This window comes from Haliotis asinina, chromosome 15 (assembly GCF_037392515.1).
Source record: "Haliotis asinina isolate JCU_RB_2024 chromosome 15, JCU_Hal_asi_v2, whole genome shotgun sequence".
NCBI classification, from domain to species: domain Eukaryota; kingdom Metazoa; phylum Mollusca; class Gastropoda; order Lepetellida; family Haliotidae; genus Haliotis; species Haliotis asinina.
In genome coordinates this window covers 20,829,807-20,850,578 of record NC_090294.1, presented here as the reverse complement: position 1 = coordinate 20,850,578, position 20,772 = coordinate 20,829,807, and the positions used below count along the sequence as shown (strand labels likewise).

The 20,772-nt window shown below is 38.4% G+C and overlaps 1 protein-coding gene across 1 annotated transcript; it reads left to right on the top strand.

Annotated features, from left to right (window-relative positions):
- Positions 1-11,256: 11,256 nt before the first annotated feature.
- On the top strand, positions 11,257-20,320 carry LOC137265175 (zwei Ig domain protein zig-2-like). Its single transcript, XM_067800509.1, has 9 exons — positions 11,257-11,493; positions 11,802-11,900; positions 14,922-14,967; positions 15,577-15,749; positions 17,176-17,374; positions 17,734-17,787; positions 18,022-18,176; positions 18,822-18,938; positions 19,330-20,320. The coding sequence occupies exons 2-9, from the start codon at positions 11,823-11,825 to the stop codon at positions 19,369-19,371; spliced, it is 864 nt and encodes a 287-aa protein (XP_067656610.1). The 5' UTR covers positions 11,257-11,493; positions 11,802-11,822; the 3' UTR covers positions 19,372-20,320.
- The last annotated feature ends 452 nt before the right edge of the window (positions 20,321-20,772 follow it).

Sequence of the window (20,772 nt, the reverse complement as noted above, 5' to 3'; positions counted from 1 at the left end):
TGGTCCAGACTCGATTGTTTAGAGTTCTCCGCCATATAGCTGGAATATTTCTAAGTACGGCTTTAAAGAACAAACCATACTGTCAGATAGGTGATAGAGGAGGATACTCCAGTATCAGAACGAGAGAGAACCGCTCCTCTCTAAACGCTGCCATATTTTACGTCGGTGAGATACGATCATGGAATACATTTCCGTGAACTGAATCAGGATGCAGGAAAAATCAATTTTGCGCCTTCCTCCCGATGTGCTGATGTCCTGAGTTGAAAACACCTCTTATCCATATTGCAAAGAACATCTTCAAATATTTTGATAGTGATTTCTAAGCATGTGATCACGAATTGCCCTATCGATTATGCTTTTAGCCGAGATTTCTTACGAATATGGAAATTCAAGTTGTTTTTACGCATCTAGATACACATTGGGATGTGAATGCAAAGACAAAGCGTTCACGGTGTCTATGTCTATTATTTCGTCATTCCCCGGCCAATGTAGTTCAATAACGGCATTTCTCGTGAACATCAATTGTAAGGAGTGGGTGGGTGAATATTGTTTTATGCTACCGCTAGCACAATTACGCACCATGTACAGACTCTGACACTCCTTCATGCTTTATGCTTATATATGGGGATGGTTGGGATTATATTTTTCGGCTTTATTTCGTTTTTTTTCTTTAGCTTAGATGATTGTTTGTTTTCTTTCATTTACTCAGCAATATTCCAACTATATGGCGGCGGCCTGTAAATGATCGAGTTTGGACAATCCAGTGATTAACATGGCCATTTATCTACGCCATTAGGATACGATGACCAGTGTCAACCAAGTCAACAAGTCTGACCATCCTTTCCCGCTAAGTCGACAAGCATGGGAATTGCTGAAGATCCATTCTAACCCGGATCTTCGCGGATTTGTCTTAGATGGTGTCTTTAGGTCTATGATGCATGGTGTGGGTCGATCAATCTTCACATTACACTAAACTAGCATATCTTAGACATTATCAACATCTATTGCAGACGAACAGAAATAACAAACAGAAAACCAAACAAACAAAAAGATAAAGCTACAAAAATTGTATGTTCTACTGAACGATCATTTTGAAATCACAGTATACAAGCTTTCATTACGACGAGGTGTCAAACAGAGAAATTGGTTCTACTAAGCTTATATGTTCTTTCAGTGTATAATGCTTGAGTTTGTTCAAATAGTCGATCCGGGAAATCATGCTCGTTGGGGCTTCTAACCAAGCCTCGTTTCCTCCTAACCTGCATAATTAAACCATATGTAAAAAAAGAAAGTTAAGTGCAAAAGAGAGATTTCAGTGACAAAAAAGCATTGATGGGCTGACAATCCTTGGAAAGATAAAGAGGAAATGAAGGTCAAGGCAGTGATTCGTATTGGCCATGATGTAGGGATTGATCACTCAGAGTTGGTTCAGTCCTCAGCCAGCACCATTCACTCACATAAATATCACACCCTCCTTCACCAACTGCCTCGATCTAGACCGAGTGACCCCTCTTAGGTCACTCAGTACAGATATCAACTGGCAGACCGAGGCTATTGGTCTCGCTCAGTCACGTCTGTAAGACGAGATGTTGTACTCACCTCCCTCACATTGTAATAAAAACAATGAGTAGTCGAACCCCTGGGTGTGATCACAAGGGACAGCTAATCTCAGATCTGCCCTTCCCACGATTTACATATCAAACGTATTTCAAGAGCGTTTAAACCTTCTTTTTGTTAAGTTGCTTGTTGTACGATAGCATCGTGTGAATGGCAGATGTTGACGCGACCATTTTACCATTATCATGAAAGAAGTTGGCCAAGCAACATTAGTACAGCATAAAGACGCGTCTCTGATGAAATGTGTGACTCATTACAACACCATGTTTTATTACATCGGTTGAACAAGTGGGAGCTCATGGATGTTCTGATAGAAATGATATAAAGTTATTGCGTGCGTTCTTCTATGCTGCAAGTTACTATCATTTTCCCCTTGTGACTCCACGATGATGAAAAGAGCTAGAGATGGTATCTGGACACGCAGTGATGTCTGATATGACTGTCTTTTCTCGTATATTTTTGTGAGGAACTTCTGATTGAATACTTAATAGAATAACACGATCGTGATAAGTGATTTGATAACGATATTAATGAAAAAAGGAGATTTCTTTCATGTATTTGTGTACATGTACACTAAGCTAACAGTGCGTTCGGGCTGAACTGAAGAATATTTTATAGCTCCTCAGTACACTATGAATAGCTGTAATGAATTAACGACTTTGATATGCTATCACCATTTATGCCTCGTATTAGACTAACATCTCGTCTCTGAAATGAATATGTGTTGAACGAAAACAACAAGAACAGTTCCTAGACAGATTCACAAAATATAATGAAAAAGGATCCTGGTGACTTTCTTCATTTTCAGTAGCTCTTGGTTCTGCACTTGCATGGGCTCTATCTATTGCAGGTCTTTATTAAATTGTCAGTTTTACGTAATGTATCATTGGTGCATTCGGTGTGATACAGCATGTTTATGTTTGTTGGTCTATTTTGTGTGGATGAAATGAATCATGTCGTGATTGTTAAAGCTGAGAAATATTTGCATTTGTGTCTTGCGATAAAAGCCAAAGCTCTTAAAATGATGTTATGTGAGAAATTTAAAACGTTCTTTTAATGAAAGTGTTATATGCAAGCTGTCACTCGCGCAACAGGGTCAATGAAAACAAATTCAACTATATTTACCAGAAAGCACAAAAACCACGAGGTCCTGAGGCGAATGGTGAAATGTTGGATTGTAATGACTACCTTTAGAAATCAGGTGAGCTAAATATATGAATGGGAAATTGTTTAAAAGAGATGGTTTCGTGATACATGACGTGAACTGTTCATATGACACCTTTCAGCGTTACGTCTCGACATATGGTGTTATAGTGTCGTTAACCTATTACAACAGACTAACGCAACATTGCCACTTCTTGTTAAAAATTTACACTAAAGGCGTTTATGTCCTCACTAATTCTCCTCAGGATGTGTGCAGGTTATATGGTATCTCGTCACTTAACTGAATTAACGTGTGGAATTAGTGAGAACGTACGCATCTGTCTGCGTGTGATCCTGGTCGTATGACATTGTGGAAAGGTGTACATGAAGCGTTAATGTGAATATTCACATGTCCTCCTTCATCAAAAGCTATACCTCGCAGTCGTGATTATTCATTCTTTCACGCGGATTTACGGAATAGAACACAGACATTTTAACGAAACTGACTTGTAACTATTCAATAATTTTGTTTCGAAAAGATGAAGAAATTGAAAAAGTTGCATTCAATTTTCGTAATTTTAAAGCAGGGACATGCTCATATTAAGTATGCCAAAAACTGACCACCATACAACTGATGACGTTTCACTGATTCTCATATGACCATGATCTCAATAAATTAATACATAGCACCCCCCCCTCCCAATATAATCAAGTCAGTTATATGTACAATTTATAACACAACTTCATGACAAAGAATTGGATAGGATGTCTAGCTAACTTCTTTATGAAGATGAAGCCCAATAATTTCAGCCAAAAGGACTATTATTTTTTAAACGTTTCATGTGTCAACATCTTGCTTTGATGATTTGCGAATATTGTTTGTAAGTCTTGTTGAGGCAGGTGCCACAGGGGTGCTTGGTGAGATTTACCCATGGATTTACGTTAAAGTGGTAGCGTCGAAATCGCTGCAGAGTTGTATCCTAAGAGATCTCAATGAAATCGTCGGTGGTAAAATATTGTCAACCGATCACTGGGTGAGATAGTGGTGATGTCAGTAAGATCGCATCGTCAGCAAACAGTAACGATAAGATCTTCAAAATATCAGGGTATAGTTGTACATCATGTTTGCCTTTACAAATTATGTCAGTACTCAAATTCACTGGAAAAAAGGGAAGAAAGAATAGGGTATAGCAAACATCCTTGTTTAACTCCTAACATTTCTGGAAAAGAATGTTATACGTACTAGTAGGTGTTAGATGTAGTTTTTTTTCCCTAGAAGTGTCTATCAGGATATAACCACATAAAAGTTAGATCAAAGTGACTGCATACAAAACTGACCCAGTGCACTGAGAGTGCATGCGAGATATTGTCGATTTGGCATCAGTGCATGATTTTGTAGTTTCTCAACACACCAGATATAATGACGAAGATCTCTAAATATTCTAGCCTGGGTCAGAAAATCTAGAGACTGACACAGCGAGCATGCATCAATAAAGTCAGCAAGTCTGGCCACATGGTCCCATAATCGCCTGCTAAAAATGCATTACTAGATAAAGACAACGCCCAGAGGTGATCTTCAAGGGTCCTTCAGTTCTTGAGATTACGAAGGTTAACTAACAGGACGAATATTCATTGCTTATGACTCATTTTATCTGGGTTAGGTCACACACGTGATTATGACTGGGTGAACACGTTTCAGTAAAGACATTTAATTCCAGGTCACATACTACAGCCTACATACATGTATACGTTTACATACTTGAAACGGTTTACAAGCATAATGGCAGTGTCAAGGCTTGAAGATTGATAACTTACAATCTAATTTCAAACCTCTATCCAAAAGGTCAATCTTCAGTACGATACAAACACAAACATGCATCAGCCATGCACATGCGCGGAAACACATTGCATTTTGGGATGCTTGCTCAAAGTGAAACCTGCTGACAATATATCGGAATTAAGTGCATAAATTACACAATCTGCAGCTAAACACGTGGGTTCAAATCAAGAACGAGATACTACACGAAATGTCGCACTGACTTTGCAACAGCTAAGGCTTTAAACATAGTGGTCACAAGTGTAAATTGTTTTGGGTAAAAACATCAAAGCAACCGAAATGCTTCCTCTCCTCATGATGTCAACCGTTCTGGAATATACACTCCGGTGTTTATCCAAATGATCGATTTATTCCTAAGTTACATAAATAGACTTACAGGATCTTTAGTTTGGAATATTCCCAAACAGAGTGAACTATCCCGATGGGACTTGCCCTGAACCTGTGTCGATTATCCTTTTTCAGTTACAGCTTCAGCTGAATTGTATTGTACGGTATCTAGCTGTGTTGTAGTATTAAGTTATCATTGGACAAAATGGTTGTTTAATGAGCTGTTTAAGGTTGTTTCAGGATCTGCATCTTTTATTCGAACCTGTACACGTGATGCTGCCATTATGATACTATCGGTAACCTGGCTAGTTGGGGCCAGGTAAACATAACCAATGTAGGCCAAGGTCGTATTTGTATATCAACAGATGAGATATGTCTCGCTGTAAATTTAACCGTATTATGGAGATTATTTAACACTTTCTGTGTTATAAGAACTGGATTTGACTGGGTCATTTATCGAGTAGATATATTAACCCTTTATAGCAGTGAAGAGAAGAACGTTTACTCTCATAGAGCCGAACACGTAAGTATTGCTGTGCATAAGTAAAGAACGATTGAAAGTGTTGAACAGAGGTAGAAATGATACGATATGAGCTACTAATGAACGCGGGTCCTTTTCATTTAAGTTTATAGAAAAGTGAGGTTTTATTGAAATATATAAACACCAGTAATGCTTTTATGAAAAGGACAAAATTAGTTATGCTACGTTATGTCAACTATCGTTTAGGTTTGGTGCTTAATCTTGAGCCAATCTGATTCAACAAACAATTCTATCAGCTCAATAGTTAGCTTCTCATAATCCTGTCTCTGTTTCACATCATGGCATTCCAAAAGACATGCACACACATTTGGTTTAAGATTCTTGTGAAACAGCTTGTGCTCTACTGGCAGTCATGACATAAAGAGCATAATGAGGGTGTCATGCACTGGAAAGGAGCTTAGGGAAACAGCATTTAGACTAATGTGTTTGTTGATCATCACGGTTAAAACAGATCTCTTTCAGATAATTCCGATTGTGTATAATTACCGAGTCACGAACAACTTAAGAACACATCGCTACACAAAGCCATACATTCCACTGAACATTTGAGAAATGCTCACCCAAATAATATATGAGAACAGTGCATTTATCAATATGTAGACACCCAAAGGTCCGAGGTTTGACGTCCTTACAAAGGTACATGTACGATGCAGTATTCGTTTCTGGTGTTAGTAATCATGAACTGGCTTGAACATTGTTAAGGAAGGGTAAATCCATATTCCATCATTCAGGGCTCTTTCAGTCTCAGTGATTGATGGTTGTTTAACGCCGCATTCAACAATATCCCAGGTATGTGACGCCTTTCTGCACATAATCGACTTTGAGTCAGGCAATCCAGTGATCAACATCATGAGCATCGATCTTCACAACTGGGATACGATGACAGCAAAACCCGACCACTCTATTCCGTTAGTCGCCGCTTACGAAAAGTATGGGTCACTGAAGATCGATTCTGATTCATAATTATTGTTCATGGACACTCCATGAAAACAAAAGACATTAATTACGCCTATATGTTATCAACTGTCGAATGCATTGGGTCATCAGTTTGCAGATGGGTTAATACTTTGTATCTGTGGTGAAGATGGTCGATATTAATATATGTATATTCTGATTACGACAGGCTTGGTTTCTTTCCATTAATCTTCTCGGGACTTATGCTGAGTCTTTTTTAGATCTGTCTGCAGCATGTTTTTGTTGTGACCACTCTGTTGTCACTTGTTTATTGCTTTACTAGGGAGGTGACCCAAAGGTGACTGACTGCATCCATTTCAGTTGTGAAACATATCAGCACTGAAAATAGCTAAGACTTACGTAGTGATAATACACTGTGAAACGACATGATTGTTCAAATTGGGCATCCCGTTGTTTGTTCTATGTAACCCCAACCTTTCCGCTGTCAGTTTATTCTATCTTGAGTGGTTTCTCTTTGTGTGATAAGATATGATGTGAAGGTTGAGGAAGATGAACAATATGATATAAACTCCGGAAAGTGGAAGTTTTAGCATGTCTTATAACTGCTGTAACATGTATGTATGTATGTATGTATGTATGTATGTATGTATGTATGTATGTATGTATGTATGTATGTATGTATGTATGTATGTATGTATGTATGTATGTATGTATGTATGTATGTATGTATGTATGTATGTATATATATATATATATATAAACGTTTGTTAACGTTTTTCTGTTTCGTGTGTATAGTCAATAGGGAAAGTTCAAACTGACTGAAAGTGTCTCATTGATGCATTTTTAAATGTATATTTTATATATATATATATTCGGTGTCTTGTGCACACGTGTTAAAACCACCATACACCGAGAACAAAGACATAGGCAGAACTAGAAAAAACACCCACTGATTTCCCATTGCTATATCTTATCATTCCATGTTCAATAGTCAGGTGTTCTTTAACCTCTTTTGATGAGTGTATGTTATGCAGGGCCAGTATACTTGCTCTGATGGGGCAATAAGCTATCTCTTCCTATCTCATATCAGCGTGCTATGTCGGTGGCAACCTTGTCGTTAGACACTGGTCCTGAAAAGGGACACAACTCCCATAAAGCATATGGAATAAAACGACACAAAACCAAGCCCATACTTAGTCAACCTGCGTTTTCTCACGTCAGTAGTAAAGTGTTACCAACAACATGACCAAGTGGAGTCTTATGCCTTGTGATCATGTAACAGAAAAAAGACAATTTACTAATAAATGCATGTATTCCACAAGGTCCGTTTATATGAAGGTTGCAAAAATTAATTTTGTTATTTGAGAGGCATTTAGATTTTGGAGCAATAAGGAAGGATACCAATAAATGGATGACTAGCTTCTTTACCTTTCTGTGAGAGCGATGTTACGGTGAAGGTTCTAAGACCGTTATCAAGCAACTGACAAGTGAAAGTGCTTGATAACGATGTTAGAACCTACACCAAAACGTAACGTCTCTCTCACACCAATTAAAGAAGTTGTTCGTCCATATATTGGTCTACTTCTTAAGTCACTTTCGATGTGCTCAGGACTAGCGGCATCATTGGTTTACCTTTTCATTGCAGCTGACACACTTCAGTTGAAATGCTGTACACAGCGACGAGAAACCTGTATACTTCTCTCGTCTAAGTCTAACTCTACCACACATCATGTATTTTACTGCGTGTGCTTACAAAATACCTAAAAGGTAACGTTGTCAATCTGGGCAAAATAGTCTAGCCTACCTCATCCACTCCCAATGTACCTGTCTGTAAACGGTGGCGTTGTCATTCTGGGGAAAATTGTCTCGTCTGACCCATCCACACCACAAGTATTTTACTACAGGTGCGTGTCTGTCTTCCCAAAGTGACCTTGTCGATCTGGGGAAAATGGCCACAGTCTAACACGTCCACACCAACATATATGCGACAAATGACGTGCCTGTCTGTCTTTCCAAAGGTAACGCTGTCATTCTCAGGCATATAGTCTCGTCCAACAAATCCACACCTCCACACACCATATACATGCGCCTGCCCGTATTCCCAAAGGTAACGGTATCATTCTGGGGATCATGCAACAAACACATGTTAAGCTATAATGTTAGTATGTGTAGACATAACATTCCGTCTTAAAAGAATTATCCATCATGGTAATTTGTCAGAAGGCCCTGCATGTGCTGTGGTTATTATTAGACGGAGACCACGCGCAGAAAATGCAGTTTTATTACTTGGGGATTTGACATTTCCATTTCGGCTTGTCTGTGGCAAGTTAGCTATTAATCATATCAATAATTGTATGTTGTAGATAATGGTCTGCAATTAGTAATACTCATTTTCACATTAGCTGGCTCACAACACTTACTTTGTGTCCCAATACATTAGGACCTTTTGTCAATCACAAGCGGTGGTGGCGAGATCGATACAACGTACAGTTGAGATTGGTCTGCAAATTGCTATCAACAATCATTCTATTAAATCTTTATTTCCGCCAGTGATTTCAGACCGAATCCTAGTGATAGATTGCAGCTATTTTGAACCATTGTTTGGTCACTTTGGGCCATGATTATACCGGGTCAGTAGATGACATTCTGTCCTGAGAGGTCAGGATCTACCATCGGCTTCTCATGACACTTGTAGTCTATCTCGTTATTTACCAGAAGCCCACAGATCTGAATTAATGAGAAGCTGGTCTGCATATATATTTAGTTCGAGCATCCACCAGAGTCGCAGTTTGCCTGGACAGTGTTACCAAGGACTTATCATTAGACTGGATGTTGTTGCTATGGACATTTCATTAGTCTAGGCGACATGGTAACCAACGCACTTCAATAGACTTGGAAGTGCAACCAATGATATTTCACATCCACCGAACAGTATTGCCATGGTCATTTAATATTCTTGTCATTGTTACGATGGTCATTTACTATTCTTGTCAGTGTTACCATGGTCGTTTAATAGTCTTGTCAGTGTTACCATGGCCGTTTTCATATTCTTGTCATCGTTACTATGGTCATTTCATAGTCGTGTCAATTTTGCCATGGTCATTTAATAGTCTTGTCAATTTTGCCATGGTCATTTAATAGTCTTGTCAGTGTTACCATGGTCATTTAATAGTCTTGTCAATTTTGCCATGGTCATTTAATAGTCTTGTCATTGTTACCATTTGCATTTGAAAAATCGTGTCAATGTAACCATTTAAACTTGAATAATCTTGTCATTGTTACCATATACACGTCAATAATCTTGTCAATGCAATCATTTCTCTTCAATAATCGTGTCTGTGAAACCAATTCACATTTCAATTGTCTTTGCATTGTTACCAAGGATACCTCACCAATCTTGGCATTGCTGCCATGGTCATTTCAGTGATCTTGCCATTGTTACCATGGATATTTCATTGTGTGGGCAGTGTTACTAACGACATGTCAGTATTCCGAATTGTTTTACCAAAGACAGTTCTGAACACTGCAACTAGGAAATAGACTCCGTTAGACTCGGCACTGGTACCACAGACAATGCTGCAATCTGTGCAATGTAAACAACGTATTTCAAAAGTCTGGATACTTCATAAGTCTTGACATCTTATGACTGTACCGTGGTGACTGAAATGACCTCAATTGTCTGTTTCTGCATTCAACATTCACCAAAAAGATGAGCGTCTAAAAAGTCACTAATGGTAACTGAAATGACCTCAACTGTCTGTTTCTGCATTCAACATTCACCAATGAAGGATGAACGTCTAAAAAGTCACTTTTCTACGCATTGTTATGTACACACGGACACATTAGCATCTGTCATAGTTGATATTCTAAACATTCGTATACGTAGTGTTCTATAGATCACCCTGATCACGACATAAGGTTTGTGGAAATCACATGTCTACTATAAATGAAAATAGTTTTATCATGCCAAGAAATCTTTATTTACGGACGTCTTAACTATGACAGGCTCTTGTCAATTTGACCAAAAGTACGATCCTCTCTCAATTTCTTGAAATATTTTATTTGGCTGTGCGGCTCCCCCTCAAACATTTATCAAGACATGCTATTCTGGCCACCGCCTAAACCAGAATCGTTTTCAAAACACGCTTTTATATTTTGTTCAAACTTCAATACCCATGTGCTTTTCTATTTTATTAATGTTCTCAACGCTTGATTTGAATACTTAATTTACATGATGTGCCAAGGTTCCAATCATTTAAATTTAGTTATGTATAAAACTTGACATGTTGATATGTAATATGTATGGAGGCAGTTCTGCTTCTGTCCGCGGCCTTGTATACTTAGGTGTCGTTTATAATATACACACACATATAACATACAATTTTATAAACGCATCCATATACAAGCATATAATACACATCTTATTTAGCGGACTGACTATGGTATTCAATTTCGTTTGGACGCATTTGAGTACCGCGAACTGAGCACATATCTTGGCATAACGCCTACGGTTGTCTTGTGAAGTACATTTGAGTGTGTAGTCATTAGTATCTTGTGATATATAGATGCCAGTATCCTCTCTACGGAAAATGTCAGCTATCAGACCTTCAATGTGTATGCCACACATTCACAACCCTAGTGTAGAGGACGCTGTATGACGAGTATGCAATAGGACAGTTTGTTGATGCAATACACGAAAGCTCATTTAATACATACAAACGGATCCAATAATCCCTGCTGACTGGACATCACATTCACTCCACTAAATGGCTGTAGACAGGCAATAGACATGTATTGGACGGAGTAAAGCGAGACATTACTCACTGAACGCCACTCTCCTATCGCTGCTCGGGAGACGGCCGCTGTACGCTAGAGTACACACGCGGTACTCGCGCTGATTTCTATTGGTCACTTATTTCATTCATGCTTCGCTCGAGGAGGCGGGGCAGTGTGACGTCATCAAGATCGCCTATAAATCGCCGACCATTGGCGGTGAGAATCAATATAGAAAAGCGAAGCCGACGGAATCAGGAAAGGACCCATCGTGAGATACCGCAGTGCCTAAACAAAACATAGGTGACTTGTTCTCGGACTAAGATTGATAACTCTCAAGGTAAGTCGAACACGTGGTGATGGTGTTGCTGTTGCTGTTTGATCAAGACCAATATAAGCCAAGTAACGTATAGCGATCAATTCCAAACACTCGATTGTTGATATATTTTCTTATTTACATGCTTCCATTCGATATTTGTCAGCATTTCATCCTGTTTTGTACACATTTATTGTTACATTCTATAACACAAATACACATATTTATATACGACTTATTCCTTGTTTCAAACAATTCAGAACCAAATGGATCGTTTTTTATTTAGAAATGCGTTTTTGGTAAAATATTCAAAGGAATTTCATATATTACAGATTGGAAGTTATTAATAGAAAATGGCCAACTTAAAGCGGTTGTTGACGTTAGCAGTATCAGTGGCTTTGTTCTCTTGTGTGTCGTCCGCGTTTCTTAAGGTGAGTTTTAGAAATGTTTTAGTTTTATTGAAATATTGATTTGTCTTACTTTCACACATTCAGCCAACCTGCTTAGAAAATGGCTTCAGGTATATTGATGTAATCACATTTACAGTGACTTTTCCTTTTAAGACGCTGGAATAGGACTGGTATATATTTTCTCAGCACTGAACAAGAACATCATCTAATGTATTCAACATGCATGAAATCAATACACATTTCATATCAATACATATATATATATATATTTAAACGCGTGCTTCAAGATCATATGTATATATATAAAAATGCCATGAAATCGGTTTGCCTAATATTCAAAGTGTTTCAAAACATTACATTTTAAATCTCATCCCGGTGTCTCTGTAAATATTAGCATTCAAATAAAAACACCAGCATAGGCTTTGTGGTATGTATACAAGGAGACGGGGTCTACTGAGCAATGCCTAATTATAGCAATGACGCTAAAGGAAAAAAGGTCGAACAAAATTCCATTTTTTGCACCATTAAACCGACACTGGCAACATGTGATAAGGTATGGTGTAAAGGTTGAGGCGTGTGTAGATTTCATCATCCTTCTGACGTGGTTTAATGGCCTAAAGGAGGGACTTCCCCCTCCCCCCACCGAAAGACCACGTGACTGTACTTGACCCCGAAAGGTCACGTATCATGCGTCGAAACTACCGCCGACTGAAATATTCCAGTTGATTTAAAAAAAACCCCAAACAAACAAACTACGAAATCAGGTGTTCATTTAGAATTGTACTATACCTTTTGTAACATAAATATTAAATGGTTTGAGTAGATGCAATGGCGCTGTGATTACTACAGAGCAATATATTCAAATGCAGAGATTACAGTCTCATAATTGACAGTCATTGGAAGAATTTGCTCTCAGAATTGGTTTTCACAGAACACTATTCTGTTCACAGTCTCGGAGTGGGTGGTTTTTTTTATTATATTGATAATTCAGCAAGGTTTAAAGCACCTTTGTTGACAATTTTTTCATTAAATATTTAACTGCTCATGTATCATACATGACCAAATATGATCAATGTGATAAATAAATATTCCATGTCTCCATGATCACATGTTCTTCGTGAATTTTTTTGACGCATTTTTCAACAAAAAAACCCAGTAACAATCATGTAACAAGCCTCTAGACACATTGAACGGAATAGTACATATTAAGCCCATGAAGTAGCGAAAACGTTAAATTCATCATGTGGGAATCATATTCTGCAATATTAAGCCCATGTGGGTGCGAATTTATATCTGTCAAAAGAGCATTGTCATTGTCCCAGAGTATTTCAAATAGCCGTAGTTCGTGGAAACTCGTTTAAACGGACCTTTCACTATTGGTATGGCTCGTGGGACACTTGTATTTGAACGGGCGGGTATTAACTCCCCTTGCCTCTCACTCCCAGCAGCGCAATTCGTACAGGTGTGACTACATCCCGGCAAGCCGCCTAAACCTGCCCCACTGAACTCCCGTCCCACTGGCCCGATAGGCATGCGTCCAAGTTGATTATGACGTCATGTTATTAGGTGCGCACATATCATACCCTCCTCCTTGGATGTTGTCAATAACACAGGCGCTGCGGCAGTGGGGATACATGCATGCTATGTTGTAGCGTTGAATGTCAGCGAGGTGTTTGAACACAGCGCAGATATGGGGCTTGTATATAGAAGGCCCAGACGTGCGACTAACCGCATTCCGCTGCGTCTGGGGGTAACCTGCACTCGAGTGTAAGATTTCAAACAAGCCAGGAAGTTGTGTCCGGAGTTTAATCCATATCTATAACCTCAGATTTTAAAACAAAAAATTTAAACCGTTAAAGGACAAATATCGAATACAAAATACCATATTCATTAATAATATTGCTAGAAACAGCCTTACGTGAACAGAGACGTACTGACACTGTATGAAAAAAATCCCCACAAACCTAAAAACGAAGTACCATCAAATATGTTTCTTAAAACGTTAAAACCTTCAAATGTGTTTCGTAAAGAATGAACACTATATAATGCGTCTAGTGCAATAGTGGAGAGCTATATTAAAGGGTATAAACATATCATGCAATGGTAATAACATGTTTTTGTATGCTTTGTATGTAAACCGTAAAGAGTAAGATGCAAACTAGACATACAGCACATGATATTTGAACATAGTCGATCAGAAAAACACATGCAAAGACAGGCAATTTTTGGAGTAATAGAAAAAATCTAAAGTCAAAACAAAGTGATTTCACATGTAAATAACAATGAACTCAAATTAATTTCTATTATGTCTACATATTTTTTGTGTACCACACATAACTGAGCATAATTTTTATTAGATCTGAGGTCATATCAATATTAGATCCTGACTCCTAAATGTCGTCACATATTAGCATCTAATCGCCATTGTTGTCCCTGGTTCGACAATATCCTTCACTGACATCACACCCAAACGTTTCAATGTTCTCTCAAACCGGACTTAGAATTTAACTGCATTTACCAGAAATAGCTGTTTTACAAATTTAACTATACCTTCCAGAAATAGATGTGAAGTATATGTTCCTTTGAAGGAGGTATTGTGAACGATGGTGCTTTAGTCAAGCAGCTTAACTTTTCTATGTTTAAATTACCTCTTCAGCGTGATATGGTCCTTACTAACGTGCTTGAATGTCACTATCAGTATCTATTATAGGGACGTTCATACATAGATTTATTGTAAAGACTTCCCACACATTGATGTAGACGGGAAGTGTACACGACTTAAGACCGTCATTATGGCGATAGCTTAACACGATCTACGAGCGAATGAATGGCTGCTCAACCATAGATGAACTCAACCTTAACTCTTCTAACGCCCACGCTGTTTAAGAGATTTTGAAGATTAGTGTATGAACGTAAGCATACCCACAACGTGTACGAAGCTGTGTTAAATTGTAAGACTTATATTTGAATATGAGATATGTCAACGATTATGATGTCTTTATCTTGAATGATTTGAAAACAACTGTTTTGTCTTTGTTGCAGAGTTTAAAACACAAAAGCCTTTTGAATAGAAAACATAATTCAGCAGGTACGTCCATTTGTACATTGTGTTGTTTCATTTCCAATTTTCTTGTGTATTGAAAATGTACTGAAGTTAATGCTTCCACTCTACATTTATCATTACTTCAGTGGATTTTGGATTTGGTAAATTACATTTATAAATGTTTTTTGCTTTAAATATTATATCAATAATATATACCGAGCGACAAAAGAAACGCAAGTTTCCAAAATGAAATTTTGTAATTGGTATATTACATTTGTAAATGTCTCTTTGTTATAAATATCATATCAATAATATATACTGAGCGGCAAAGCAACACAAGTTTCGAAAAAATGAAATCTCAAAAAGTAAGCGGTCATGTTTATATGTTCTATTTAAAAACTTGACAAAAGTTAGAAGTCCCTTTCCTTTACTGTTCAGTATATTTATATAGATATATTAATTTGTTATTAATTAAATAAATATTAAAAAAAACAGAAACAAAAACAAGAAAAAAACCAACAAAAAGCCCAACGAATATGTTGCTGATTCACCTACAAATGGGTTCTATCTTATTGTCATGAACGACTTGGTCACCCGACCTGCGCTAAACACATTGTTACGCATATTATGATGTTTTACTTTATTGTATTTCAGTGTCCAAAAGGCACGAATCTGACGATTCAGGACCTAAGCTGTTTTTTAAGGGCCGTCCATTGAGACGCACAACGCTGGTGACAAGACGTCATGAAACTGTTCTGGAATGCGAAGCTGGAGGAAGTCCCGGACCCACTATCCACTGGCTCAAAGATGGGGAAAGGATAGACCAGGTGAGCTACAGTGCCATTCATAGGACGTCATGTCTACCTTGCATAGGGGTTGGCGGTACACTTGTGGTTAAAGCGTCATGCTGAAGACTCGGGTTCCACTGCCCACATTGGTACAGTCTGTGAAGCCCATTTCTGGTGTGCCCCGCCGCATTGCTGTAATTGCTAAAGCGGCTTAAAACTAAACTGGCTCACTAAATTCACTCACCAGGTTACAGAGTCAGCAGTACTGGATTTTGGATGTTTTCTGCTTTAAAAAAACGTCATGACAATAGGCACGTCTAGATAGCTGCACATATTAAAGCAGCAACAGAGCTAAATTAAAACAAGCAATAAAGTGTGTTTCAAAACTATAAGATAATGTCCACCTCACTATTATTTGCTTACTCTGTTTAATGTAGAAAGCAAGATTTGAGGTTGAATTTGTATAATTTGATACAATTGTAACGCATGTCATATGAAACTCTGAACCTGGAATGATGTATCTAAATGTACATTTATAGGTTTGAAAACTAAAGAGTTTGGATGCTATAGAGCACTCTTAATTCATTGATCAATATAATAACATATTTAATTTGACTTTAAAAGCTCAGCGCCAGAAAAAAAGACTCATTTGGTTCGTTGTGAAACTCGATAATCAGATTTGGTTACCGATGGCGATGTGTTTAACAAGATGATTTCACGTTGTGTAAGATGAAGGTGTAACCTGTTATTACATTATACGATCACATAGGCGACACGTGTTTGAATTAAATGTCTTCAGAGGTTTTGCGGCGAGTAAAACTGAAGACAGTACCACTTAATTGTCATTTTCGGACCTAAATCAGATAATTACTAGTTCAGGATAAAGTAGGCGAACCGTCAGAAGTGATGTATTGCAATGTTTCACATGAATATGAAAGGCTCTAATGACATGATTCACGGACTTCTGTTTAAAATCCGCGGGAGCCCCCTTCATATACAGGTACTAAAGAAGGATAACTAAGGTCTTAAGACATCGCGATGGGAAGGATTGACAAAATGGAAATGCCTTGCAGTCTAAGAGAAAGAGCCGAACTTCTATGCGGCTCCACATGCTCGTGACCTCGGGGGCATCCCGTGGTTTTCTGCCCTGTTACTGGATTAATTCTTCCAGTGAGCGTCCGCTGTGTTTTCTTTCTATATTAACGGCTGGGATTCAACTTTCGCAAAGTCTGTTTCAGTGACTTACAAAGGATTACTCGGAAATGTTCCTCGACGTACTAAGTGCCACTGTATCTAACCATCACGATTGATCTCCACATGACATTTGATGAAGGGGGATAACTCAAACTGAAAAACACCTGCTTACTAACGGGCATATCAACGATTGTTCCTCACTCTGGGGGGCTCTAAATGGCTGAAATATTACAATGTAACGTTACTTTTAAATTAATTCTTATCTTTTCAGGGGATGTACCAAAATTACCGAGACGATGAAGCGTCATTTGAAGATACGATAGGGAAGGATGGTCTCCCTTTGTTACGGCTGTCCACAACAAGGTCAAAGTTATTCATTGATTGTGTTAGCCCTGAAACTGAGGGGAAATACACATGCGTTGCCGAAACACCGTACGACAGAATAAGCCAGTCCACAACAATTAAAGTCAGTAAGTATATAATGGAGGAGTTCCTATTTGGTCAAGACAATTCCTTCGAGAAAAGGATAATTTTGACAAATATAAAACTATTTAAGAAAATAATGTAAATACGTGTACTAATTTCTTTTCTTAAAGCATCTCGCCTCCTGGTGTGCATTGTTCGCAAAGTGATGTTGATTTGTTAAGAGAGAAAAAGAAACATCAGCAAAAATAAATAGACAAACACAAGCCTGAAACGTTTCAGTGTACTTTACAACCAGTGCATATATTGTAGTTCGTCGACGTACATGTTGTGGCAATTACAACCTTTATCCTGTAATTTTTGGTCGGTTTGAACAGTATGCTTAACATGTTCCCCTTTGTTCCAGTTTCTCGTGATATTGGATCATTTAATGAATGCGTGTTAAAGAAATCTATAAAAGGTATGTTTGTCATGCTAACTTTGTAATACTAAAAGACATAAACTAATCGTAACAACAACTCTAAAGTACAAGTGATCAACATAAAATATTCGCTTTGGTAAACTGATGAACCGACCTTGATAACAACTACTGTAGATACTTTTAATATTGACTGTGTGATAATATCAACGATATCATTTTGCGAAACACAGGTGGAACATGTAAATAAAAAAATGGATGAATGAATATTTTCAGGTGAAAAAGCCCGGGTATACCTATGGACTGCAACACGTGTTGAGTTCCAGGACAACAGTGTCCAGTTATTCTGCAGAGCATCAGGATCTCCAACACCAAGACTGACGTGGTATGACGCTGAGGGAGAGCCCATCGAGCCAGGACACAAATACCAGGTAAGCACCCTCTCCTCACGCCATTAAGGAACCGTGTGATAGTCTAGTGAGTAAAACGTTCGCTCGGCATACTAAGAACCCGGTTCGATTCCCCACATAGGTGCAATTTGTAAAGCCCATTTCTGGCGTCTCCCACTGTGATATTGCTGGAATATGGCTAAAGCCAGCATAAAACCATACTCTCACACTCTACTAAACACGCGTCTACACTTTCATGATATGAAACAATTCTCGGCGATAGTAAAAAGACAATCGAATTGCAGTCGGGGAGACTGTTTAGTCTACTTGGTGCAAAAAGTCAAAACATGAGCCTGTAAGGTTGTCACACTTGCATATTCACGAACTTGTTTTGATCGCGGGACGATTGTTTTGTCCACGTTTATACCACTAGCCAAACCTGAATCATTACTGTCACTATCGTGAAACAAGTGAGTCTGGTTGTCATGGCGAGTTACTTTGGTATCGAGCCATTAGTCATTAACGTTTCGAGGACTTTCTTACACAACTGGTCCAAATAATGTTCCCGAATGGGACCAGAATAGTCATATTTTCATCTCTTAAAATACACAGTTTTGGCCCCGCTTTGTCACGCATATATATCTTCAGTGGCACGATTTGTCATCATCATCATCATCATCATTCCAGATTGCTGAAAATGGAGATCTTATCATAAAGAACATCAACTGGTTTGATATGGGCGTGTACACATGCATGGCATCAAACAAACATGGCGAGGATGCGATTGATACGTTCTTATATCCCGTAAGTATATATTTGTTGTTCACAACAAAAACACCCCCAAAACAGCCCCCCCCCCCCAAACACCCCAAAAACATCACTTAACGATGCCCTCTAACTTTATACTGAGATATGTTGATTCAACTTGTTTCCAAAGGAAGGTTAGCCAAATCGGAATAATGAAACCGATAATTCACCTGATATCAGTTCGCCTTGTCTAAACATATTCTTGAGGATTTGTTATTTGTTTTGGTGGGGTAGCCAAAAGGTGGTAACTTGACAGGAGGATGACTGGGATTTGTTTCCCAATTCCTGAACCGTATTTAAATGTTTTTGTGCCGAACCGACGCTGGTCCCAAACGATTCGTAACTGACCCCAATCACATTTAGTTATTGTGATCTGTCTTGGTTTCAGACGTTCCGGGACGATGAGGCAGAGATGCTACCACCAGTGTAAGCTACCTTTGAGGTGTCCCAGGTCTCAACCCAACAGCTTCAAGGTGTGCGATCGCTCACAGAGGAAGGAGGTGCTCTGCGCATGCGCAGCAAGGAAGGGAGAGTTTTTAGTTTCCGGTTCTTTATGAGGTCCATTTTGTTGACAACGCCCGCGGCGCCAAGTCGCAGTGTGGTACTGTATTCCATCACCGGTCTCAATGCAATCTTCAGATCCATGGTATCTGTAGTGACGCCATGTCCCATTCATTGTTACCTGCCTATCAGCCAGAAATGACTTTGTGTGGAGGTTTCATGCTAATTTATTTATTTATTTGATACTTGTGTTCACTGTTTTGGTTAACTGTCTCCTATGTTGAATATTTTCACAACAATAAGGTCTATTTATTTTTTGATGGATGAGGACGAGGAGAAAGAGAATAAATTTTATGCAAATTATGTATATACCTACTCTCTGTTGTTTTGTTTTGCCAAGTAGTTGGGAAGCAACCATTTAATTTTCAGAGGAGTGAATTGGGAGAAGGGAATGCAGGACGTTTGGTAAAGAATTATTTTTGGACACAAAAATATGCCAACATTTATGAAAAAGTGCCCTTTTCGTGTGAAATGTGCCAAGACGACAGTTCGTTATTTGTATGCATGTAGTCCAAATTATGTGTAGGCCCTGTTTATGTTAGAAACACCATCTTGATCCTCGATGTCTTAAACTACACCCTCCTCTTGAAAATCAAATGGTTGCTCTCGGAAAACTAATTATGGTTCAGATTACGGATTAAGTCTCCTTGAGCCACTGTTGACTATATATTGTTGTAAGTTGTCAATGTTGAGGAGAGTTCCATGATTAAGGTGAACAGAGGCATGGAATGTTGCAACAAGTTACAGGTTACAGAACTGTTTAAAGTGTTACAGATATCTGACAGATTCTAAGACAAATAAATGAACTTATCTTTGTATTTCCGAGTTGCGCTGAATTTGTCCTACTTGCTGGCCATGTGTTTGGCCTTATACCATAGCATATGCGGAGTAACGCTGAAGGTCGTCTATATGGGCTATCTTCTGATTGCCATTTTCAGTCTTGGTCTAGACAGTGTGATAAGTGATTGTTAGTGCCTGAAACATTGGTTCTGTGATATGATAACTTTGACTAATACTTACATACACAAGTCAACCTTTTTTTGTAGATACCGCAAGACAAATTTGTAAGGATATACTCATGATATATTCTGAGTTGAGTTGTGTTGAGTTTTACACCGCACGCAACAATATAAATGATATATTCTGAAAATCACATTTGTTTATCATAGAGAGATGTGCAAAGTGGAGTAGTGCAAATATAAATAATTATACCTATACATTCGCAAACACACACACACACACACACACACACACACACACACTCACACAC

Coding starts and splice junctions, on each gene's coding strand:
- LOC137265175 (XM_067800509.1), top strand. CDS start 11,823: ATGGCCAACTTAAAGCGGTTGTTGACGTTAGCAGTATCAGTGGCTTTG. Junction 11,901..14,921: donor TGTCGTCCGCGTTTCTTAAG/GTGAGTTTTAGA, acceptor TCTTTGTTGCAG/AGTTTAAAACACAAAAGCCT. Junction 14,968..15,576: donor TAGAAAACATAATTCAGCAG/GTACGTCCATTT, acceptor ATTGTATTTCAG/TGTCCAAAAGGCACGAATCT.